The sequence below is a fragment of the Lithobates pipiens genome, unplaced genomic scaffold (genome assembly GCF_037356315.1).
Source record: "Lithobates pipiens isolate NorthernLeopardFrog02 unplaced genomic scaffold, aLitPip1_a1.2 Scaffold_18, whole genome shotgun sequence".
NCBI lineage: Eukaryota > Metazoa > Chordata > Amphibia > Anura > Ranidae > Lithobates > Lithobates pipiens.
The window spans coordinates 487,601,741-487,628,630 of NW_027507758.1; the positions used below are offsets into that span (position 1 = coordinate 487,601,741).

Genomic DNA, 26,890 nt, shown 5'->3' on the forward strand with positions numbered 1-26,890 from the left:
ACAACAAGCCTGCCGGATTCTCTTGCGATCATTGCTAGCAATAATCACTGTCTTCTCCCAATGGGGATGGCTTCCCCTGCCTACCCCCACTCCCATTTTTTAAAATGACAGTACCGTAAAATAATGTACTTTGTTCCACACAGGTAAACAATGTGATTGGGATCCTGTTTTGGAATAATTTGCTTGCACTGTTTCAAGGAAATAAAAAAAAAAAAAATGTTTACCTAAAGGTTAAGGTTAGACAGCGGGAATTGTCCAGTTACTATGTAATTGAGCTTGAGAGTATTATTATTCACAATTTATATAGCGCCAAACAGTTTACACAGCGCTTTACAATGTAGATGGGGGACAGCACAGAGTAGTAGTAGTAGTAGAGTAGTGATACTCTACACAGATGCGAATAATGGCCTGAGGAACAGTCCAGTGGGACAACTTGAAATGGTTGCTTTTGTGATGTTGTAACGATAGTGCAAAAAAAAAAAATGTTTAATGCTTCAACACGGTCCTTGGATAATTGCACACACATCTATACTTACATATACAACCACATGCACTTATAAGTGTACAGTTCAAACATGGATTAAAAAAAAAAAAAAAAAAAGTGTGACTAGTTCCAATGTAACACTGCTGGTCTAAACAGGGTCTTCTATATCTCCCTTGAATATAGGTCTGAATTATACTATACATACCAAACACTGTAAATTCACCAACAGTTAACATACAATCCCCAGCATTACTTTAAAATACTGATACTTGACTGATATATTACCATCTCTTTTTTTCATATTTTTCTTGAAGGAATTCTTTTACTTTCTGTGGATCTCTAAAATCTGGGATTGCAGAAGACCTATCATCAAATAATCCTAGCCAAATTTGTTTGCACACCTAGAAAGAAAAACAAAAACATGATGTAATTACATGCTGTGATGATCAAACTTTCTATTAATAAAACATCATATGCCTATGCAGCTTGAACAACCAAGGAAATTAAATCTGTTCGTATTCTGGCTGGAAGGTTCTATACACAATACTCATCTTTACTATTCACATAAGTCAATTAACCACAAAATAAATTTTAGTTAAAAATTTTAACTCTTAAGCCTAGTACATACTGCAAGTTTTTTTTTGTTTTTGTTTTTTTTTTCGTTCAGAGATGAACAAAAAAAACCTCAGCTCAGGTCGCACCCGCTGTCCTAACAATCCAATGTTCGTACAGCGATCTCCCCTGCTGTTCTATTGTGTTCTGACAGGGGGGTGGCCAAGAGAGCCGACTAGGAGCTGGTCAGCAGACCTTTTTCCGGTCATGACCCATCGACAGAAGCTGGCCGGTTTCTACTGAACCAGCCAATGTTGCCCGACATTAGGCCTGTGTAAAGACAGGGCTTTACTTATTGTGAATAAAAAAAATGCAGTTTCCCCATCTATTAAGCCTTGACAGCCTACATCCCATAGGGGGAAATTTACTAAAACTAGACCACATAGAATCTGGTGCAGCAACCAATCAGCTTCTAACTTCAGCTTGTTTAAAGAGGAAGTAAAACGTCCTCTGCAAACTTACCTATAGGTATTGAAAATATCTCCTAAATGTGTACAGTTTAGGAGATATTTCCAGTGCATGCAGCCAGGGACATCACTGGCGCATGCGCTCTGAAGGAACAGCCCGCGTATGCCGTTCCTTCCAAGCTCGTGCCGTCATCGCAGCCCCCCCCCCCCCCCCCCCCCAAGTCTCTAGCTACCAGTCATTAGAAACTAAAGAGTCGGCTGGGCTGTTTTTAATAAAAGTAGATTATGTCTGGTAAGGTCAAAAAGCCTGTGTATCTAATAAGTAAATATGGCTTCTTTCATGTAGGGATCAGCCGATATAATTTTTTCAGTGCTGATACGATACTGATAATTAAAGGCCTCCTCTCAGACCGAGAGCCTATAATTATGTGCCAATATTCTTTAAATTTATAATTAAAATTTTTACACTTTTTTTTTCTTTTTTTTATCATTGTTATGGATGTCACAAGGAATATAAACATCTCTTGTGACAGTTATGCCACGTACACACAATCAAACAATCGGGTGGAAAAACTCAAGTCCGCCGGACAATCCCCCCGTGTGTAGCCTCCGGCGGACTTTTTTGACCCGAAAGTACGGCGGACTTAGAAAGTAGTTTTGCACTCCAATCTTCCTGCCGGACTTGCATTTCGGCGGACAATCCGGCCGTGTGTATGCCAGTCCGCCGTACTTTTGAAATGAACGGACTTTTCCTGCCCGGAGAAAAGTCCGCTTATTTTGAGCACGTCTCCAGGTAGGTGGGGCCCACGAAAGAGGCGTCGCTGGCCCCCGCCACCTGGTATGGACGTAAAGGGGAACCCCAACGACGCAAAAAAAAAAAAAAAAAAAAAAATCAGCGTGGGGGTCCCCCCCAGGTCCACATCAGACCCTTGTCCGGGCACGCTACCCGGCCGGCCAGGAAAGGGGGTGGATGAACGAGCGCCCCCCTCCTGAGCCGTACCAGGCCGCGTGCCCTCAACATGGGGGGGTGCCTTGGGGGAGGGGGGGCCGCGCAGCCCACCCACCCCAAAGCACCTTGTCCCCATGTTGATGAGGACAAGGGCCCCTTCCCGACAACCCTGGCCGTTGGTTGTTGGGGTCTGCGGGCGGGGGGCTTATCGGAATCCGGGAGCCCCCTTTAATAAGGGGGCCCCTGGACACCGCCCCCCCCCACCCTATGTGAATGAGTATGGGGTACAATGTACCCCTACCCATTCACCTGTAAAAAAAAAAGTAAAAAAAACAACACACAAGGGTTAAAATAGTTTATTGCACAGCTCCGGGGGTCTTCCGTCTTCGGGGGTCTTCTCGCCGGACTCCTCCGCTATCTTCTGCTAGCTCTTCTACTAGCGAAGGAGCCCAGCTTTCTTCTTCGCCGCCGCCCTCTTCTTCCGACTTCGGGGGTCTTGTCCCCCTCTTCGGTTCTTCTTGCCGGGCCATCGCACCTTCTTCCAGCTCTTTTACAGGCGGTGGCCCGGTCTTCTGTCGCAGCCTTCTTTTCTTCTCTTCTGGCGATGTTGCCTCGTCGCATTCTCCGCTCACAATGGCACCGACGCGACGCACGGCGACTTATATAGGGACATCACCGGATGATGTCCCCACCCATTATGGTGTCACAGTCCCAGAGGATGTTGGGACTGTGACACCATAATAGGTGGGGACATCATCCGGTGATGTCCCTATATAAGTCGCCGCGCGTCGCGTCGGTGCCATTGTGAGCGGAGGATGCGACGAGGCAACATCGCCAGAAGAGAAGAAAAGAAGGCTGCGACAGAAGACCGGGCCACCGCCTGTAAAAGAGCCTGGAAGAAGGTGCGGTGGCCCGGCAAGAAGAAGCGAAGAGGGGGACAAGACCCCCGAAGTCCGCTGAAAAAGTGCCGTGTGTGGGCAAGTAGCCCGTTCGGAAAGTCCGGCGGAAGTCCGCCGGATAGTCGGCTACGTGTGTACGTAGCATAATAGGCAGTGACAGGTACTCTTTGTGGAGAAATTGGGGGTTTATAAGAACCCAAACCCCTCTCTGCACCTGAAAGTATTCAAGACATCAAGATCTGCATTTTTGAATACTTTATTTTTTAAACTGTCGCCTTTAAGATGGCAATAATCCGGGAAGTGATGTCATGACATTGCTTCCGGGTTTTCTAGATCGGAGACCCAAACGAAGCATCGGCTTTGCTCGGGTCTTTGGCAAGCCAGCATATGTGCCAGCTGGTTGCTGGGGCCTCCCGGGGGACAGGAGAACCCTGGCGAGCAGAAGGATGGATGTCCCCTCCCGCTGCTTGTAATGACAGCCAAGCGGCTATTCGGTTGTTATTACAATAAAGCCAACCGTCTGCTCTAAAGAACAGTACCGGGGTGATGCATGTAGGTGCATGCATCACCCCAGTAAAACCCCATGAAGTAATATCAATAATATCAGTCGAGTTTGCGATCGATATCGATTTTTTGGAAAATGCCGATATCAGCCTGCAATAATCAGCCTTACCGATAATCGGCGATCCCTACTTTCACGTACATACAAGCCACAGAATAAAAACAAGCATACAAATACATATCTCACTTCGTCTTGGCAAACGGTTGTTTGACGGTCTATCCAAAACAAAGAACAACGTTTCTAGAGTGTCAAACTTTAAAGTGGTTCTAAATGATTTATTTTTTGTACCTTCATGCATTCTATGCATAACGGTGATAGACTTTCTGCATGCAGCTCCCCCCTGCCCCCCAATACTTACACTAGCCCGATTGCGATCTAGTGACGTGCACAAGAGTGGCTGCTGTCCCTGGTCCCAGCCAGTAAGGGGAGCGGGGCAGAGCCCCGTTCTGTGCATCGTATGGACACACAGAAAGGAGCTCGAGAGCGATGCATGCACAAGTGTCGTTATAGCAAGCGACTTGCTATGGGGGCACTCTAATAACTGGAGGAGCCAGGAGCACCAGCAGAGGACCTGGGAAGAGGACTGGGGCTGCTCTGTGAAAAACCATTGGACAGAGAAGGCAAGACACGTTTTACCTTTAATATTACTTTAATTTGATTTAATCCATACCTGCATTTACTGGTATTTTTATATTTTTACTATCTGCCTGCTGTTCATGTCCAAAAAAAAAAAAAAAAAAAAAAAAAAAAAAAAAGGGGGGGGGGGTCTAGTTTCCCTTTTAGACAAGCCTCTTACCTGTGCCATCCAATTTCTATTTAAGGGCCGGTTTACACTGCTGCGAATTCTATTGCGATTTTGAGCCGTTGCGTCATTTTAATAACAGTTTTCCATGAGTGCCGTTCACATCTTGCGAATCTAAGCTGTGTAAAAAAAGGGTCCTGTCCGAGTTTGATCCGTGTGCGATGCAAATTCAAGTCCATTGACTGCAAAATTTGCAGTAGAAACGCAAGAACACAAAGAATTCACAATGCAAATTTGCAACGCAATTGGATCAAAATCGCTCTAAACTCGCACCGCAGCAGTGTAAAACGGCCCTTAATGTTTTCCCATAACAAACCGTCAAACTTTGTATAAAGTGCTCTTTATGTGTTCAAGGTTTCTGTAAGGTTCTAGTTGCAAAGTCATATAAAGAGAATACCTATTCAAACCCAGCCATGCAGATATTACCAGTATACTGTCTGCACAGATACAGACGGGTGGATTCATTTACACAGCGGTATTGTATTCCACATAACCCCCACCAAGCCAGGATTGCCTTGCCTGTTTAATTGATGAGTCTGCTACAGCATCTGGAATTGGCACTAATCATGTTAATTAGGAGAAATACTGTATAGCCGGAGTTGTCTTGTCTTTTGAGAACCGTCATATGGGGTTATGATGGTTTGCTGTCTCGATAAAAACATGTGAGTATTTGACCTTAGTTGCCTTGTCTCAGTCAGGCACTGGAGTTGCAAAGGCTTTTGTAGAACTATACAATATTGTATAATGTTATTCTGTGAGGATAGGTTCATTTTTTGTGCATTTGCTGTAATGCAGAAACACCCTACAATCCATTTTAATCCAGTCCAGTTTAGGGCTGAAACAACTAATCGATTATGAAATTAATCGATTACTATTTTCATAATCGATTAATCGGCCAGCAATATAATGGGGTAAAAAAAAAAAAAAAAAAAAAAAAAAAAAAAAAACACTAAACTGAGCCCTTTATAGTACAAAAGTATCATCACTACTGTAAATAGTACTTTCACTGTTCTACAGTAAAAAATTAACCCCTTCCAGTAATGATCATCAGCTTTTTTTTTGTACTATAAAGGGCTAATTTTAGTCTTTTTAACCCCATTATGTTACTAAACGTCTTAGGCCTGGTTCACATCTATATGTTTATTGGTCCTTTTTGCAGAAACGCACTACAGTTCATTTACATGGTTTCCTATGAGACACGTTCACATCTATGCTTTTTTTCAGCCGCTGCGTATTTGGAAAGGGTCAGGGGCTTTTAACGCAAAATGGTGCTTTTTGGTTCAATATACTTCAATGGAGAAGCTGCAGAAAAGAATGTAATGCATTTCTGCAGCAATTTGTGTTTTTTAATTTGGCCGAAAAAAATTAAAGAAACACAAATTGCAGTAAAATAACGTGCGCAAAAATCAAAACGTACAGCAAAAAGCAATGCAGAAACAGATCAAAAGCAAAAACTGCATAGGGGTGTACCGAGCCTTATGCTGGCCTCATGGATAAATTTTCAGGTGAGAATATTAACCACTTGCTTACTGGGCACTTAAACACCCTTCCTGCCCAGACCAATTTTCAGCTTTCGGTGCTCTCACACTTTGAATGACAATTACTCAGTCATGCAACACTGTACCCAAATGAATTTTGTGTCCTTTTCCCACAAATAGAGCTTTCTTTTGGTGGTATTTGATCACCTCTGGCGTTTTTATTTTTTGCGCTATAAAAGAAAAAATTTTGAAAAAAAAACGCATATTTCTTTGTTTCTGTGACAGAATTATGCAAATTATTAATTTTTCTTCATAAATTTTGGCCACAATTTATACTGCTACATATCTTTGGTAAAAATAACCCAAATTAGTGGATATTATTTGGTCTTTGTGAAAGTTAGAGAGTCTACAAGCTGTGGTGTGAATCGCACAAAATTGATCACATCTGATGTACTGGTGGCCTATCCCGCTTCTTGTGACCCGAACAAGCCAGGAAAGTACAAATACCCCACAAATGACCCCTTTTTGGAAAGACATTCCAAGGTATTTAGTAAGAGGCATGGTGAGCTTTTTGATGTTGTAATTTTTTTTCCCACAATTCTTTGCAAAATTAAGATTTTTCATTTTTTTTTCTCCACAAAATTGTCATTGTAATAGGTTATTTCTCTCACATGGCATGTGTATACCACAAATGACACCCCCCCAAAAAATTCTGCTACTGAGTATTACAATACCACATGTGTGGGACTTTTTCACAGCCTGGCCACATAGAGAGGCCCAACATGCAGGGAGCGCCATCATGTGTTCTAGGAACATAAATTACACATCTAACTTGTTGACTATTTATTACACTTTTGAAGCACCAGGACAATGACACATGACACTGATGACAGATGGCACTGATACGTGGCAATGATGACACTTATACGTGGCACTGATGACACGTGGCACCGATGACAGATGGCACCAATACGTGGCACCGATGACAGATGGCACCAATACGTGGCACCGATGACAGATGGCACTAATACGTGCCACCGATGACAGATGGCACTAATACGTGCCACCGATGACGCGTGACACTGACAACAGATGGCACGTGACACTGACAGGTGGCACTGATGACAAATGGCACTGATGACAGGTGGCACTGGGGGCGGATGGCACTAGGGGAGGCTGGCACTAGGGGAGGCTGGCACTGCTGGGGGAGGATGGCACTTTTTTTTTACTTTTTTTTTTAAATCAAATCAAAGCAGAACGGCTGCGCTGCAGCCGTTCATCTCTCCCCTCTCACACTCTGTCTGTGTGAGGAGGGAGAGCGGCGCTGAGAGATGATCTCATATCTTTACATATGAGATCATCTCCCATTGGACACGCCGATCGCGCTGTAAACGGCCGCTGTGATTGGCCGTTTACAGCGATCTGTGTTTGCCTGTCCCCGGGGGACACGGCGAACACAGAACTTCCGCGATGCGCGCCTGCGGCGGCGCGCATTGCGGAAGTAAACAATAATACGTCAAGGGACGGCCTCCCGGACGAAAGCGCCTGCTCTACGGCCGTCATTCGGCTAATGGGGGGGTGCGAGGTGGTTAAGATTAAAAATCTTTGTACATTCGCTGAATGAAAGAATTTTTGTTTGAAATTTTCACTTCATTTCTGAACATAAAACACATACACTGTCTGAAAATTCCTTTGACGAAGAAGTTTTCTATTTTCAAATTTTCCCGTCATGGTGGTTGAAAATGAACGTAAATTTGACCCACTTTTTTTTTAAGGTTATTAACCGATTAATCGAAACAATAATCGGCCAACTAATAGATTATGAAAATAATAGTTAGTTGCAGCCCTAGTCCGGTTCACACCTAAGTTTCCTGCATGGTGGTTTTTGTAAAGGCGCACAGACTTTTTTACATGCAGAACAGTGGCCTCATAGTGCTTCAAAAACACCTCAAAAGGCACATCAAATGCACACGCACAGACGTGGACCCAGCCAGAGGGCTCATTCACACCGCAGCATCTCCCAACACAGTCCCCAAGCAAGAACATAGGAACATGGTGCATTTTTGCACAGATTATATTGCACTGTAACACATTACAATGCACCGTGGTGCATAGAAATAGAGAATATAAAAAAGGGAGCTCAATGTGTTTTAACAATGCATTGCAGTAAAGTGAATGGCAGCACGGGTTCACACCGCACACAAGTTATGTGCACACTAAAACAGTGTTCTGAATGGGCCCTGAGGCATTGTTTCCCCTCACAGGTTATTGCCAAACGCTCTACACAGCTGATTTTGACACCAGTCAGGCAAAAGCCCCAAATTAATGCAAAGCTCCCCTGCCATCCTGATGTCCCCGGCAAGTTGGAGGAAATCTGGCATTCCTCTCTTCTAGAAAGGTAAAAAAAAAAGTGCGGATAATGGAGCTGAAAAAAGGGGCAGGGCCATACTGCCGGGTGCCACACATGTATCACCCTGGCGCATCTCTGTCAGAGTTCCCCCTCCCTCCTGCTCTTCTCACTCCTGTCATGAGATGCAGCCTTCCCAGTTTCACATCTCCTAGACCACCTCTTGAAATAGACGTCACACAGATCCAATGGCAGGAATCATTGTGCTGTGTGTCATAGGAGGCAGGACATCGTTGCTGTGGCTGCACAGCGATTCAGATTTGCATGAGATCGAGCTACCAGCCACTGGCAGGCTGTATCTCATGGGCACTGGTAATCTATACATGCTAGGCACTGGTAGGCTGTACATTAGAGCTGTGCGATTCTGGCCAAAATTAGAATCACGATTTTTTTTGCTTAGAATAAAAAGATCATGATTCTCTCGGCGTAAAATCGTTCACATTCTACATAAAAAAAAATTTTTTGGCTAACTTTACTGGTTAGATTTTTGTTTTTATTCATTAAAAAGTATAACTTTTTTCCCCCAAAAAATTGCATTTGAACAACTGCTGCACAAATACTGTAAAATATTGCAACAACCACCATTTTATTCTCGAGGGTCTCTACTAAATTATATATACATACACACATATATATATATATATATATACATATATATATATATATATATAAAACACACACATAATGTTTGGGGGTTCTAAGTCATTTTCTAGCAAAAAACAAACAAACATGATTTTAACTTGAAACCAACAAAATGTGAGAAAAAGGTTTAGTGTTTAAGTGGTTAAACTTCCCTCCTTTACACAGTGTATTCCTTTGATCTAACGGACAAATGGTTACAACGTTTATACTTAAGTTCCACTGCTAAAGAATGTTGCGATTCTTTTCTTGGTAGACTTTTTTTTTTTGCCTCTCTTTTGACGGCTGTCGGCTTTAGCATCGCAGAGAGAATTCTCTGTATAGAAAGAATCGGGAAATACTTGGTCAAGATCGCAACGGGAAAAAATTGCGATAATTCGATTAATCGTGCAGCTCTACTGTACATGACGGCCACAGGCAGGCTGCTGCACCCGATGGCCACAGGCACCGTGAAGCTGCATTGATCTCTCGACAGTCTCCTGTATCATGTCTGCTAGAGGTGCACCAAATGCAAATTTTGCTAATACTATTAGCAGTGTGTTTAAGTAAGATAGCAGACATGATACAAGAGACGGTCAGAGACTGGGGACATGATACAAGAGACGGTCAAAGACTGGGGACATGATACAAGAGACGGTGAGAGACTGGGGACATGATACAAGAGACGGTCAGAGACTGGGGACATGATTCAAGAGACGGTCAGAGACTGGGGACATGATACAAGAGACGGTCAGAGACTGGGGACATGATACAAGAGACGGTCAGAGACTGGGGACATGATACAAGAGATGGTTAGAGGCTGGGGGGGGCATGATACAAGAGATGGTCAGAGACTGCAGAATGTATTTTTCTTGACCTTTCTTGCACTAAAGATACCAATAATGGTCAACATTAAATATTCATTTAAATTTATGATATTCATTAAAAAGTTGTATAATACAATTGTATATAAAAATATAAAAAAAAAATTAAACTGTCATTTTTGGTATCCGTTTTCGGCCTAGTGCATCCTTCATTTTCGGTACCAAAATTTCCATTCGGTGCACCCCTAGTTTTCATAGTTGTACACTTCATCACAAAGGCACGCAGTTCATCATCTAGATATATTTTGTACTTATTACCTTGACACTAGGGGTGTTCAAAATAATTGTATAATCAATGTGTTGCAATTCAGCCTTAAGCGATTCTGCACCGATGCAAAGAGCGGCAGTGACCTGCGGAAGGTCATTTTGTAGGGCTCTGGCAGTGCTCATCCTGTTCCTCCTTGCACAAAGGAGCAGATACCGTCCTGCTGATGGGTTAAGGACCTTCTACGGCCATGTTCAGCTATCCTGGAATCTCCTCCATGCTTTCGAGACTGTGCTGGGAGACGCAGCAAATTTTCTGGCAATGGCACGTATTGATGTGCCATCCTGGAGGAGTTGGACTGCCTTGTGCAACCTCTATAGGGCCCAGGCATTGCTTCATGCTACCATGAAATGAATGGCTTGTTTTACAAAGTCAGGGTTCACATATATCAGTAAATACAGCGCTACATTCATTTTTGTCATATTTCAGTTTGAAGTTAGGCTTCAACGCTTAAAAAGTATATCTAAAGCCCAAACATTTTTCCAATTTTAAATACCTTCATTAAGACATGTCTAGGTCAGTTTCACTTTAACCACTTGCCGACCACCTTCCACATATATACTGTGGCAAGGTGGCTCAGCTGCGCAAACCGACGTACCTGTATGCCAGTCTGTGCATGTGGTATTGTTGGTGTGCGCCGTGGGAATGCTCCAGCGGTAAAGAGATGCAGAACGAGGACAACTCCGATCTGCTGTTCCTAGTAATCAGGAACAGTGATCTCTGCGTTATTTCAGTAAGTCCATCACCCACAGTTAGAACACACCCAAGGAAAACACAACTCCTTTACTGCCCCCTAAAGCTAACCCCTTCCCTGCCAGTGTCATTTATAAATTGATCAGTTCATCAGTTTTATTTTTTAGCACTGATCACTGTAATAATGTCACTGGTCGCCAAAAAGTGTCACTTGGGGTCAGATTTGTCCACCGCAATCCCGCTAAAAATCGCAAAATCTGCACTACAAAAAAAAAAAAAAAAATGTAAAAAGTCCCTAAATGAATCCCTTATTTTGTAGAAGCTATTACTTTTGCACAAACCAATAAATATATGCTTATTGCGATTTTTGTTACCAAAAATATGTAGCAGAATACATATTGGCCTAAACTGATGAATAAACTTTTTTCATATTTGTTTTCGGATATGTATTATAGCAGAAAGTAAAAAAAATTGCTTTTTTTTTCTTCAAAACTGTCACTCTATGTTTATAACGCAAAAAAATAAAAACTGCAGAGGTGATCAAATACCACCAAAAGAAGGCTCTATTTGTGTGGAAAAAAGGACATCAATTATGTTAGGTTACAAGGTCTTATGACAGCGCAATTGTCCGTCAAAGCAACGCAGTGTTATCACAAAAAATGACCCGATCATCAAGGAGGTAAATCCTTCTATGGCTGAAGCACCTGTAAACCCCATTCATGAAATCTGATCTGGGCACATCTGTAGTGTTTACTTATCTCTCGCCAAAGTTCCAAGTCCATTGTCTTTCTGCTGCTCTGTTCCAGTTATTAGCATTATAACTTCTGACAAGCTCACCGACAGACAGAATAAAAGCAGCTGGAAATTTGTGTCAGGGAGGACACTTAGAGATAGATAAGCAGAGAGCGTGTCTATTCACAGTACAGCTCTGCAAGTTTCTTTGTTCCTCTACCTATGTGGAGTGGGGGTGTGAGCCTTTTCTCCAATCAGCTCCCACACAAAATCCAGACTGCCCTCCCACTGCTGAAACAGGGAAAAAGATTTGTAACATGATGTGTACTTTCTAAAGAATATAGAAAGATGAATACAGCAGATATACATGTAAAACTTATGTAGGGAGACTTGTTTAATCTCTGTGTATCATCTGAGGCTATTCACTTCACTGGGTATAGGAGAGGGTTTACATCCACTTTAAGCTGAATTCCAGGCAGTGTTTACAGTAAACCCGCTTACAGGAGGTGAGAGCAAGGTCGTGATCTTATTACTGTCCGGTCGCAGGCTGGATTAAATTTGCTGACCAAGCTGTATTGTTAAAGGAGAAGTACAGCCAAAGCTTGTTTGGCTGTACTTCTCCAGTGGATCGAAGGGGTGCAATTTGTTCTGCACTCCTGTGACCCGGTTTTAGCAAACCGCAGGTTGAAGCGCGTTACGGGCAGACATCACACAGCTGGTACAGGCTCGGGCAAGATTGCGACTATGAAGTTGGGATCTGCCCACATGCCTGGACTAGCACCTGGCTCAGCCTCTCAATGAGCCAGCCACTCCCGTCCCCTCCACAGCCCCGCACTCCAAACCGAGTGATTGGCGGTGTTTGCTCGGTTCTCAAACTTTGAGTTGGCGGGGAACAGTAGCTGTCACAACATGATTATAAGGGAAAAAGAAAAAAGCTACAGGAAACATGGAGTGGCAACTGCAGATAACGGTTGTAACCTTGAATAAAAATTAAACCATGAATGAATGGATTTTTTGACACACCGAAAGCAGCTCTAACATGTACTTCCAGTTGCCTTTGCCAACCTTGACAAAATTGGCAAGCATAAAAAAATTTTAATATGGAAGCAATGCACAGTGTACCCGCAACACCTTACTAGGACTTTATTCAGCTTAACCACTTAAGGACAGAGCCTCTAAGATTTGTCGTTTACAAGTTAAAAACTGTCTTTTTTTTTCTAGAAAATTACTTGGAACCCCCAAACATTATACATTTTTTTTCTAACAACCTAGAGAATAAAATGGTGGTCGTTGCAATACTTTTTGTCACACAGTATTTGCGCAGTGGTCTATTAAATATATGTATTAAAAAAATAAGACAGCAGTAAAGTTAGCCCAATTTCTTTTTATATTGTGAAAGATAATGTTATGTCGAGTAAATTGATACTCAACATGTCATGCTTCAAAATTGCACCCGCTCGTGGAACGGTGACAAACATTTACCCTTAAAATTAAAAAAAAAAAATTCTACAGGTTGCAAGTTACAGAGGAGCTCTAGGGCTAGAATTATTGCTCTCGCTCTACTGATCACGGTGATACCTCACGTGTGTGGTTTGAACACCGTTTTCATATGCGGACGCTACTCACATATGCGTTCGCTTCTTCATGCGAGCTCGGTGGGACGGGGCGCCTTTAAATATATATTTTTTTCTTATTTATTTTACCTTTTTTTTTTTAAAGTGTAAAAATAAAAAAATGTGTCACTTTTATTCCCATTACAGGGAATGTAAGCATCCCTTTTAATAGAAAAAAAGCATGACAAGACCTCTTAAATATGAGATCTGGTGTCAAAAAGACCTCAGATGTGATACTTACACTTAATTGCAATATAAAAAATTATTTATCACCCCGCCGATAAAAGTGAATCCACCACAGAGACCACTATTATCTGAAACTGAACCGCCGCTCGGACAAGAGGATACTGGGGTTATGGCAGCTATCTGCTGCCATAACAACGATATCCCCCTTCAAAGTAAGGACATATATTGGCGTGCGGCGGTATGGAAGTGGTTAATCAGAGGATAAAGCACATAACAGTATTCTTGAGGACATCAGGCACATGCTGTATAGATAAACCTGTGCAAGATCGATTCAACATACAAAACCTAGAAAACAAAGCCCCAACAAGACAAAGGTAATCATATTGTGTGACTAAACAAATATGCATCTACTGAGTGCTTTTCTTGTTCCTACCAAGCGCTGACATATGGCAAAAATAGAAATGTGAAGGATAGCATTTATACATTCCTGTTTTGTGCTCAGCCCTTCCTGCTGAGAACTGCAGATCAGCAAACAAAGGCTGACAGCACCCAACATGTACTATAAAAGTGTTTATCCAATGCAGAACACTGAACTAAAACATGTACAAGAACATTTAGAAAGAGCGCATCAATCAAGAAGAGAGCAAACAATGACTGCTGTATCCATCCCATGCATTGGATTTGCATATTTGTTTGCTATGGTCAAGAGGAAATTAATGGGTTTAAGAGGGTCAGTTTATAACAATTTTGGCTAGAAATCGACTGGACTTTTTGATTCAAGATTGTCCTATGAAATGGGGAGTACACGCAGTTAAATTTTAAGTTGTGCCTAAAATGACACATTCTAAAACTAATCTAACCAGGTAAAGCAAAAATCACTATACATAGCTTTTCAGCAGCCGATCCAGTCCAATCCTACACTGAGCTGTCAGGGGCAGCTTCTCTGTGGTGACGTGCAGGAGAGGCAGCCGACAATGAAAGCCTCATAGTAACTCTATGGGTGACGTTACTTACCAGCCGTTGTCTGTCCTCTCCTGCACACAGCAGTCACTGCTGGAGACCGGACCATCTGTAGAAAAGGTATGAATAGCGATTTTGCTTTACAGGGCTAGATAGATTAGTCTTAGAATGTGGCTGCGACTAGATTTAGAGTTAGTTTTAGGCTGAAATTCTACACCTCTGATGGAGTTTCCATCCTCCTGAAATGGGTAAGGCTCCATTCGCTACTTAAAAATTGTGCAATTTCCATCGTGATAGTACCCCTACTCACTCGTTCAAAAAGTGTAAAAAGTAAATAAAAAAAAAAAAAAAGCACAACACAAGTTTGACAATTTTTTTATTTTTTTTTTAAATAAAGACGTCCCCCAGGGTAGAGCCTTTGTCCATAGAGACGTCTGTCTCCACCTTTGTGATGTCATCAACCAAGGACCTACTGGGTCAGTCACCGGGTGGCCCCCACCCCTTATTTATTTTAAGAGCTGTCAGACGGTGGGAGCCTTCATTGTGGCTGGAGGTTTTTATTTATTTTTTCTTTATTCGGGTCAGAGGTGGGCTATTGATCTACACCGGGGACATTTTTTAAAAAAATAAAGAAATTGTCAAACACTGTACTACTACTACTACTACTGTAATTTTTTTACATTATCCTTTTTTTTGCTGAATGGGGGGGGGGGCAGGATCAGGCCTTCAGTCCCCCACAACCACCGGCCAGGGTTGTGGGGAAAAGGCCCCTGTCCCCTCCTGCAGCTTCTGAAAGTGATCCAGTGGCTAATGAGCTGCTCAACCCACTTTCATGAGAAAGCCAGCCGCCGGCTGAAAAAAAATATCGGAGTTATGGCTGATTGATTCAGACATAACCCCGTTAAACCAATTGCAAACTGCAACGTATATATACACATTGTGGTCAGCAAGTGATTATAGCCACTTTTTCCTATTTTATTTCAGAGTATAAGGTAATACATCCCACTTCTAAATAATAACATTTAAAGCCGATCTTCTGGCTTCCTGTGACTTTAAAGCAGACCTGCAGTAATTTTTTTCAACTTTCCATCTAATAAATCTTCTGCCCTTGTTGTTTTAACTTTGGATAGTAAAACATTTTTTTCTGCCAGTAAATACCTTATACAGCCCACTTCCTGTTTGTCTGGTCATCAGCCTAGGCTTATGACATCATGCACAGCTCTCGGTCACTCATGAGAGTTTGTCAGGAAGGGAGAGGGGGTGAGTCATGAGAGCGGCAAGGCTGCAGGGCTGGAGGTGTGCGTCTGTGTAAATCCAGGAAGTGAACAGGCAGCAGCTTCAGCTGCCCACAGTTAAAATGGATGCAGCCAGATATGAAGGGAGAGTTCTGCAGTATATTTGACAATAACAGTATATATAAAATATTAAGCAAAGAGGTTGGAGGGAAGCTTCAGAACAGCAACAATGTTTTTATTACAAATTATGTGGGCAGACTGTAGTTCCTCTTTAAATAGTTCAGCTACATACAGTACACAGTGCTGGGTTCCAGATGTGAGGCAGATTCTTGCAGATAATGGAAATTGATCTATTTAAAGTGTACTAATGTTTTAAACATGCTTTTATTTAGGGCTTCTGAAAAAAGCGTCCATATGCATGACAATGCGAGTGCTGGTGGCATGTTTCTGTATTGCATCACACTGGGCAAAATGACGCTGCACCACAATAAGGAGCGTACTTAGTACAGCCATACATGGACACGTACATGGGGGCATTTAATTTGCTCAATGCATAACCATACTTAGCTTTTCAACGACTATGATCTCACTAATAAGATGATGCACCCAGTAGCCAGAGACCATGTCTTCTTTACCTAGGTGTTGAACAAGGTCAAGGAAGCATATTTTATTTGCTCAAAAACACACACAATGCTATTTGGTATTACGCATTTGTGGCCTATTGATTCAAGCAAGGTGTGATTTTTAAAGGCAAAAAAAAAAAAAAGAAGTGTAGCAAGGTCTCAGGCCTCCTTTGATCTAATGAGAACCTCCAAGGCCAGGGATAGTGGACATCCTTCTGTATGTAGTGGGTCGTGAGGCATGGTGGGCGTATAGTAGTTATTGGGCGCTGTGCAGTGCCGACTTCCTGGATGGCTCTGCACGTGCCATTTGCAAACACGCCTGAGCTCATCCTTAATCATCAGCATTCAGACTTTATAAAAGGATGCAACAAGAAATGTAAGGCCTCATGCACACGAGACGCAGTTAAACGCGCGTTCAGATGCAGTTGGACAGTTTTTTCAACTGCCCCTGAACTCATTCAATGTTATCCTATGTGTCCATGCACACAGTCTCGTTTTTTTCCGTTTTTATGCAGTTGCGTTTAGTCTCGTTTTTCCAGAAGCAAAAAAATGCGTTCAGAAGCAAAAATTTCCACGTTTCAGACGCAAAACGCGGTAAAACGCGGCAAAACGCCGCTACCGCGTTTAGCTGCGTTTGTGTTTATATGCGTTTTTAAAGGTGACCTTTTTTTTACATAAAAAATCTCAAAAATGATTGCAAATGATGAAAAACCATTATAAAAATATTTTAAACAATTGCAATTGCAAGTGGACAATCCACAACTTGTGGCAAGTGACGTGGCAGGTGGCAAGTGATGTGGCAAGTGGACAATCCACAACTTGTGGCAAGTGACGTGGCAGGTGAAGTGGCAAGTGACGTGGAAAGTGGACAATCCACAACTTGTGGCAGGTGACGTGGCAAGTGACCTGGCAGGTGACGCGGCAAGTGACCTGGCAGGTGACGCGGCAAGTGACCTGGCAGGTGACGTGGCAAGTGGAAAATCAACAACTTGTGTCAGGTGACTGGCATGTGACGTGGCAAGTGGACAATCCATAACTTGTGGCAGGTGACGTGGCAAGTGGACAATCCACTTGTGGCAGGGGACGTGGCAAGTGACGTGGCAAGTGGACAATCCACTTGTGGCAGGGGATGTGACAAGTGACGTGGCGAGTGGACAATCCACAACTTGTGTCAGGTGACGTGGCAAGTGGACAATCCACAACTTGTGGCAGGTGATGTGGCAAGTGGACAATCCACTTGTGGCAGGTGACGTGGCAGGGGACGTGGCAAGGGACGTGGCAAGTGGACAATCCACAACTTGTGGCAGGTGACGTGGCAGGTGACGTGGAAAGTGATGTGGCAAGTGGACAATCCACAACTTGTGGCAGGTGATGTGGCTGGTGACGTGGCAAGTGGACAATCCACATCTTGTGGCAGGTGACGTGGCAGGTGACGTGGAAAGTGGTGTGGCAAGTGGACAATCCACAACTTGTGGCTGGTGACGTGGCAAGTGGACAATCCACAACTTGTGGCAGGTGGCATGGCAGGTGACGTGGAAAGTGGACAATCCACATCTTGTGGCAAGTGACGTGGCAGGTGATGTGGCAAGTGACGTGGCAAGTGGACAATCCACAACTTATGGCAGGTGATGTGGCAGGTGATGTGGCAAGTGATGTGGCAAGTGATGTGGCAGGTGATGTGACAAGTGGACAATCCAAAACTTGTGGCAAGTGACGTGGCAGGTGACGTGGCAGGTGACGTGGCAAGTGACGTGGCAGGTGACGTGGCAGGTGACGTGGCAGGTGACGTGGCAAGTGACGTGGCAAGTGACGTGGCAAGTGACGTGGCAAGTGACGTGGCAAGTGACGTGGCAAGTGACGTGGCAAGTGACGTGGCAGGTGAAGTGGCAAGTGACGTGGAAAGTGGACAATCCACAACTTGTGGCAGGTGACGTGGCAAGTGACCTGGCAGGTGACGCGGCAAGTGACCTGGCAGGTGACGCGGCAAGTGACCTGGCAGGTGACGTGGCAAGTGGAAAATCAACAACTTGTGTCAGGTGACTGGCATGTGACGTGGCAAGTGGACAATCCATAACTTGTGGCAGGTGACGTGGCAAGTGGACAATCCACTTGTGGCAGGGGACGTGGCAAGTGACGTGGCAAGTGGACAATCCACTTGTGGCAGGGGATGTGACAAGTGACGTGGCGAGTGGACAATCCACAACTTGTGTCAGGTGACGTGGCAAGTGGACAATCCACAACTTGTGGCAGGTGATGTGGCAAGTGGACAATCCACAACTTGTGGCAGGTGACGTGGCAGGGGACGTGGCAAGGGACGTGGCAAGTGGACAATCCACAACTTGTGGCAGGTGACGTGGCAGGTGACGTGGAAAGTGATGTGGCAAGTGGACAATCCACAACTTGTGGCAGGTGATGTGGCTGGTGACGTGGCAAGTGGACAATCCACATCTTGTGGCAGGTGACGTGGAAAGTGGTGTGGCAAGTGGACAATCCACAACTTGTGGCTGGTGACGTGGCAAGTGGACAATCCACAACTTGTGGCAGGTGGCATGGCAGGTGACGTGGAAAGTGGACAATCCACATCTTGTGGCAAGTGACGTGGCAGGTGATGTGGCAAGTGACGTGGCAAGTGGACAATCCACAACTTGTGGCAGGTGATGTGGCAGGTGATGTGGCAAGTGATGTGGCAAGTGATGTGGCAGGTGATGTGACAAGTGGACAATCCAAAACTTGTGGCAAGTGACGTGGCAAGTGACGTGGCAAGTGACGTGGCAAGTGACGTGGCAAGTGACGTGGCAAGTGACGTGGCAAGTGGACAATCCACATCTCGTGGCAAGTGAAGTGGCAGGTGACGTGGCAAGTGACGTGGCAAGTGACGTGGCAAGTGACGTGGCAAGTGACGTGGCAAGTGACGTGGCAAGTGACGTGGCAAGTGACGTGGCAAGTGACGTGGCAAGTGACGTGGCAAGTGGACAATCCAAAACTTGTGGCAGGTGACGTGGCAAGTGACGTGGCAAGTGACGTGGCAAGTGACGTGGCAAGTGACGTGGCAAGTGACGTGGCAAGTGACGTGGCAAGTGACGTGGCAAGTGACGTGGCAAGTGGACAATCCACATCTCGTGGCAAGTGAAGTGGCAGGTGATGTGGCAAGTGACGTGGCAAGTGACGTGGCAAGTGGACAATCCACAACTTGTGGCAGGTGACGTGGCAGGTGATGTGGCAAGTGATGTGGCAGGTGATGTGACAAGTGGACAATCCACATCTTGTGGCAAGTGACGTGGCAGCTGACGTGGCAAGTGACGTGGCAAGTGGACAATCCAAAACTTGTGGCAGGTGACGTGGCAAGTGACGTGGCAAGTGACGTGGCAAGTGACGTGGCAAGTGGACAACCAACTTCTCGTGGCAAGTGACGTGGCAGGTGATGTGGCAAGTGACGTGGCAAGTGGACAATCCACAACTTGTGGCAGGTGATGTGGCAAGTGATGTGGCAGGTGATGTGACAAGATGACAATCCACATCTTGTGGCAAGTGACGTGGCAGCTGACGTGGCAGCTGACGTGGCAAGTGACGTGGCAAGTGACGTGGCAAGTGACGTGGCAAGTGACGTGGCAAGTGACGTGGCAAGTGACGTGGCAAGTGACGTGGCAAGTGACGTGGCAAGTGGACAATCCAAAACTTGTGGCAGGTGACGTGGCAAGTGACGTGGCAAGTGACGTGGCAAGTGACGTGGCAAGTGACGTGGCAAGTGACGTGGCAAGTGGACAATCCACATCTCGTGGCAAGTGACGTTGCAGGTGATGTGGCAAGTGACGTGGCAAGTGGACAATCCACAACTTGTGGCAGGTGACGTGGCAGGTGATGTGGCAAGTGGACAATCCACATCTTGTGGCAAGTGACGTGGCAGGTGATGTGGCAAGTGACGTGGCAAGTGACGTGGCAAGTGGACAATCCACAACTTGTGGCAGGTGACGTGGCAGGTGATGTGGCAAGTGATGTGGCAGGTGATGTGACAAGTGGACAATCCACATCTTGTGGCAAGTGACGTGGCAGCTGACGTGGCAAGTGACGTGGCAAGTGGACAATCCAAAACTTGTGGCAGGTGACGTGGCAAGTGACGTGGCAAGTGACGTGGCAAGTGACGTGGCAAGTGGACAATCCACATCTCGTGGCAAGTGACGTGGCAGGTGATGTGGCAAGTGACGTGGCAAGTGACGTGGCAAGTGGACAATCCACAACTTGTGGCAGGTGACGTGGCAGGTGATGTGGCAAGTGATGTGGCAGGTGATGTGACAAGATGACAATCCACATCTTGTGGCAAGTGACGTGGCAGCTGACGTGGCAGCTGACGTGGCAGCTAACGTGGCAAGTGACGTGGCAAGTGACGTGGCAAGTGACGTGGCAAGTGACGTGGCAAGTGACGTGGCAAGTGACGTGGCAAGTGGACAATCCAAAACTTGTGGCAGGTGATGTGGCTGGTGACGTGGCAAGTGGACAATCCACATCTTGTGGCAGGTGACGTGGCAGGTGACGTGGAAAGTGGTGTGGCAAGTGGACAATCCACAACTTGTGGCTGGTGACGTGGCAAGTGGACAATCCACAACTTGTGGCAGGTGGCATGGCAGGTGACGTGGAAAGTGGACAATCCACATCTTGTGGCAAGTGACGTGGCAGGTGATGTGGCAAGTGACGTGGCAAGTGGACAATCCACAACTTGTGGCAGGTGATGTGGCAGGTGATGTGGCAAGTGATGTGGCAAGTGACGTGGCAAGTGGACAATCCACAACTTGTGGCAGGTGATGTGGCAGGTGATGTGGCAAGTGATGTGGCAAGTGATGTGGCAAGTGATGTGGCAAGTGATGTGGCAGGTGATGTGACAAGTGGACAATCCAAAACTTGTGGCAAGTGACGTGGCAGGTGACGTGGCAGGTGACGTGGCAGGTGACGTGGCAAGTGACGTGGCAAGTGACGTGGCAAGTGACGTGGCAAGTGACGTGGCAAGTGACGTGGCAAGTGACGTGGCAAGTGACGTGGCAAGTGACGTGGCAAGTGACGTGGCAAGTGACGTGGCAAGTGGACAATCCACATCTCGTGGCAAGTGACGTGGCAAGTGACGTGGCAAGTGACGTGGCAAGTGACGTGGCAAGTGACGTGGCAAGTGACGTGGCAAGTGACGTGGCAAGTGACGTGGCAAGTGACGTGGCAAGTGGACAATCCAAAACTTGTGGCAGGTGATGTGGCTGGTGACGTGGCAAGTGGACAATCCAAAACTTGTGGCAGGTGATGTGGCTGGTGACGTGGCAAGTGGACAATCCACATCTTGTGGCAGGTGACGTGGCAGGTGACGTGGAAAGTGGTGTGGCAAGTGGACAATCCACAACTTGTGGCTGGTGACGTGGCAAGTGGACAATCCACAACTTGTGGCAGGTGGCATGGCAGGTGACGTGGAAAGTGGACAATCCACATCTTGTGGCAAGTGACGTGGCAGGTGATGTGGCAAGTGACGTGGCAAGTGGACAATCCACAACTTGTGGCAGGTGATGTGGCAGGTGATGTGGCAAGTGATGTGGCAAGTGATGTGGCAAGTGATGTGGCAGGTGATGTGGCAGGTGATGTGACAAGTGGACAATCCAAAACTTGTGGCAAGTGACGTGGCAGGTGACGTGGCAGGTGACGTGGCAGGTGACGTGGCAAGTGACGTGGCAAGTGACGTGGCAAGTGACGTGGCAAGTGACGTGGCAAGTGACGTGGCAAGTGACGTGGCAAGTGACGTGGCAAGTGACGTGGCAAGTGACGTGGCAAGTGACGTGGCAAGTGGACAATCCACATCTCGTGGCAAGTGAAGTGGCAGGTGACGTGGCAAGTGACGTGGCAAGTGACGTGGCAAGTGACGTGGCAAGTGACGTGGCAAGTGACGTGGCAAGTGACGTGGCAAGTGACGTGGCAAGTGACGTGGCAAGTGACGTGGCAAGTGACGTGGCAAGTGGACAATCCAAAACTTGTGGCAGGTGACGTGGCAAGTGACGTGGCAAGTGACGTGGCAAGTGACGTGGCAAGTGACGTGGCAAGTGACGTGGCAAGTGACGTGGCAAGTGGACAATCCACATCTCGTGGCAAGTGAAGTGGCAGGTGATGTGGCAAGTGACGTGGCAAGTGACGTGGCAAGTGGACAATCCACAACTTGTGGCAGGTGACGTGGCAGGTGATGTGGCAAGTGGACAATCCACAACTTATGGCAGGTGACGTGGCAGGTGATGTGGCAAGTGATGTGGCAGGTGATGTGACAAGTGGACAATCCACATCTTGTGGCAAGTGACGTGGCAGCTGACGTGGCAAGTGACGTGGCAAGTGGACAATCCAAAACTTGTGGCAGGTGACGTGGCAAGTGACGTGGCAAGTGACGTGGCAAGTGGACAACCAACTTCTCGTGGCAAGTGACGTGGCAGGTGATGTGGCAAGTGACGTGGCAAGTGGACAATCCACAACTTGTGGCAGGTGATGTGGCAAGTGATGTGGCAGGTGATGTGACAAGATGACAATCCACATCTTGTGGCAAGTGACGTGGCAGCTGACGTGGCAGCTGACGTGGCAGCTGACGTGGCAGCTGACGTGGCAGCTGACGTGGCAGCTGACGTGGCAGCTGACGTGGCAGCTGACGTGGCAAGTGACGTGGCAAGTGACGTGGCAAGTGACGTGGCAAGTGACGTGGCAAGTGACGTGGCAAGTGGACAATCCAAAACTTGTGGCAGGTGACGTGGCAAGTGACGTGGCAAGTGACGTGGCAAGTGACGTGGCAAGTGACGTGGCAAGTGACGTGGCAAGTGACGTGGCAAGTGGACAATCCACATCTCGTGGCAAGTGACGTTGCAGGTGATGTGGCAAGTGACGTGGCAAGTGGACAATCCACAACTTGTGGCAGGTGACGTGGCAGGTGATGTGGCAAGTGGACAATCCACATCTTGTGGCAAGTGACGTGGCAGGTGATGTGGCAAGTGACGTGGCAAGTGGACAATCCACAACTTGTGGCAGGTGACGTGGCAGGTGATGTGGCAAGTGATGTGGCAGGTGATGTGACAAGTGGACAATCCACATCTTGTGGCAAGTGACGTGGCAGCTGACATGGCAAGTGACGTGGCAAGTGGACAATCCAAAACTTGTGGCAGGTGACGTGGCAAGTGACGTGGCAAGTGACGTGGCAAGTGGACAATCCACATCTCGTGGCAAGTGACGTGGCAGGTGATGTGGCAAGTGACGTGGCAAGTGGACAATCCACAACTTGTGGCAGGTGACGTGGCAGGTGATGTGGCAAGTGATGTGGCAGGTGATGTGACAAGATGACAATCCACATCTTGTGGCAAGTGACGTGGCAGCTGACGTGGCAGCTGACGTGGCAAGTGACGTGGCAAGTGACGTGGCAAGTGACGTGGCAAGTGACGTGGCAAGTGACGTGGCAAGTGACGTGGCAAGTGACGTGGCAAGTGACGTGGCAAGTGACGTGGCAAGTGACGTGGCAAGTGACGTGGCAAGTGACGTGGCAAGTGACGTGGCAAGTGGACAATCCAAAACTTGTGGCAGGTGACGTGGCAAGTGACGTGGCAAGTGACGTGGCAAGTGACGTGGCAAGTGGACAATCCACATCTCGTGGCAAGTGACGTTGCAGGTGATGTGGCAAGTGACGTGGCAAGTGGACAATCCACAACTTGTGGCAGGTGACGTGGCAGGTGATGTGGCAAGTGGACAATCCACATCTTGTGGCAAGTGACGTGGCAGCTGACGTGGCAAGTGGACAATCCAAAACTTGTGGCAGGTGACGTGGCAAGTGACGTGGCAGGTGACGTGGCAGGTGACGTGGCAAGTGGACAATCCACATCTCGTCGCAAGTGACATGGCAGGTGATGTGGCAAGTGGACAATCCGCAACTTGTGGCAGGTGACGTGGCAGGTGATGTGGCAAGTGATGTGGCAGGTGATGTGACAAGTGGACAATCCACATCTTGTGGCAAGTGACGTGGCAGCTGACGTGGCAAGTGATGTGGCAAGTGGACAATCCAAAACTTGTGGCAGGTGACGTGGCAAGTGACGTGGCAGGTGACGTGGCAGGTGACGTGGAAAGTGGACAATCCACAGCTTGTGGCAAGTGACATGGCAGGTGGCAAGTGGACAATCCACAACTTGTGACAGGCGACGTGGCAGGTGATGTGGCAAATGGACAATCCCCAACTTGTGGCAAGTGACGTGGCAGGTGATGTGGCAAATGGACAATCCCCAACTTGTGGCAAGTGACGTGGCAAGTGACGTGGCAAGTGGACAATCCAAAACTTGTGGCAGGTGACGTGGCAAGTGACGTGGCAGGTGATGTGGCAAGTCACGTGGCAAGTGGACAATCCACAACTTGTGGCAGGTGACGTGGCAGTTGGACAATCCACAACTTGTGGCAGATGACATGGCAAGTGACGTGGCAGGTGATGTGGCAAGTGACGTGGCAAGTGGACAATCCACAACTTGTGGCAGGTGACGTGGCAGGTGATGTGGCAAGTGATGTGGCAGGTGATGTGACAAGTGGACAATCCACATCTTGTGGCAAGTGACGTGGCAGCTGACGTGGCAAGTGGCGTGGCAAGTGGACAATCCAAAACTTGTGGCAGGTGACGTGGCAAGTGACGTGGCAGGTGACGTGGCAAATGACGTGGCAAGTGGACAATCCACAGCTTGTGGCAAGTGACATGGCAGGTGGCAAGTGGACAATCCACAACTTGTGACAGGTGACGTGGCAGGTGATGTGGCAAGTGGACAATCCCCAACTTGTGGCAAGTGACGTGGCAAGTGACGTGGCAAGTGGACAATCCAAAACTTGTGGCAGGTGATGTGGCAAGTGACGTGGCAGGTGACGTGGCAAGTGACGTGGCAAGTGGACAATCCACATCTCGTGGCAAGTGACGTGGCAGGTGATGTGGCAAGTGACGTGGCAAGTGGACAATCCACAACTTGTGGCAGGTGACGTGGCAGGTGATGTGGCAAGTGATGTGGCAGGTGATGTGGCAGGTGATGTGGCAGGTGATGTGACAAGTGGACAATCCACATCTTGTGGCAAGTGACGTGGCAGCTGACGTGGCAAGTGATGTGGCAAGTGGACAATCCAAAACTTGTGGCAGGTGACGTGGCAAGTGACGTGGCAAGTGGACAATCCACAGCTTGTGGCAAGTGACATGGCAGGTGGCAAGTGGACGTGGCAAGGGACGTGGCAAGTGGACAATCCACAACTTGTGGCAGGTGACGTGGCAGGTGACGTGGCAGGTGACGTGGAAAGTGACGTGGCAAGTGGACAATCCAAAACTTGTGGCAGGTGACGTGGCAAGTGACGTGGCAGGTGACGTGGCAAGTGACGTGGCAAGTGGACAATCCACATCTCGTGGCAAGTGACGTGGCAGGTGATGTGGCAAGTGACGTGGCAAGTGGACAATCCACAACTTGTGGCAGGTGACGTGGCAGGTGATGTGGCAAGTGATGTGGCAGGTGATGTGACAAGTGGACAATCCACATCTTGTGGCAAGTGACGTGGCAGCTGACGTGGCAAGTGATGTGGCAAGTGGACAATCCAAAACTTGTGGCAGGTGACGTGGCAAGTGACGTGGCAGGTGGCGTGGCAAGTGACGTGGCAAGTGGACAATCCACAGCTTGTGGCAAGTGACATGGCAGGTGGCAAGTGGACAATCCACAACTTGTGACAGGTGACGTGGCAGGTGATGTGGCAAGTGGACAATCCCCAACTTGTGGCAAGTGACGTGGCAAGTGACGTGGCAAGTGGACAATCCAAAAATTGTGGCAGGTGACGTGGCAAGTGACGTGGCAGGTGATGTGGCAAGTCACGTGGCAAGTGGACAATCCACAACTTGTGGCAGGTGACGTGGCAGTTGGACAATCCACAACTTGTGGCAGATGACATGGCAAGTGACGTGGCAGGTGATGTGGCAAGTCACGTGGCAAGTGGACAATCCACAACTTGTGGCAGGTGCCGTGGCAAGTGACACGCTAAATACAAGTACACTGCAGCTCTCACAGCTGCTGCTTCTCACTCTGGTCTCACAAAATTGCTGAAATAGTTAATTTTTGAGCTGGGGAGGGTCTATGATGTTAGCTTAACTAAACGCTTCTAGATGCAAACGCGGTAAAACGCCGCTAAATCGCGTTTCTAAACGCCGGTTTCAACATGTGTCCAGCAGCGTTTGCATCTGCGTCTCGTGTGCATGAAGCCTAAGGGTGCAATTAGGGCACCTAAGATAGAACACAAAAGACACATAGCGGAGGAGAGCAAAAAAAAATCCCAAGAAATTCTTTAAGTGTGTAAACAGTAAAGAAGGGAGGACAGACCATATTGGCCCCATAAAGAACGAGGAAGGACATCTGGTTACAAAGGGTGGGGCAATGGCGAAGGTATTGAATGTATTCTTCTCTTCGGTCTTCACAAGGGAATCGGGGGGCTTTGAT

The 26,890-nt window shown here is 46.9% G+C and overlaps 1 protein-coding gene across 8 annotated transcripts in view; it reads right to left on the reverse strand.

The window, feature by feature from the left end:
* AGFG1 (ArfGAP with FG repeats 1) overlaps nt 1-26,890 on the reverse strand; it is a 161,451-nt gene that overhangs the window by 76,123 nt on the left and 58,438 nt on the right. For all 8 annotated transcript variants that reach the window (XM_077488516.1, XM_077488512.1, XM_077488510.1 and 5 more), the window contains exon 3: nt 770-885. In XM_077488516.1, the coding sequence (XP_077344642.1) occupies nt 770-885 (116 nt within the window). The remainder of the gene's footprint in view (nt 1-769; nt 886-26,890) is intronic.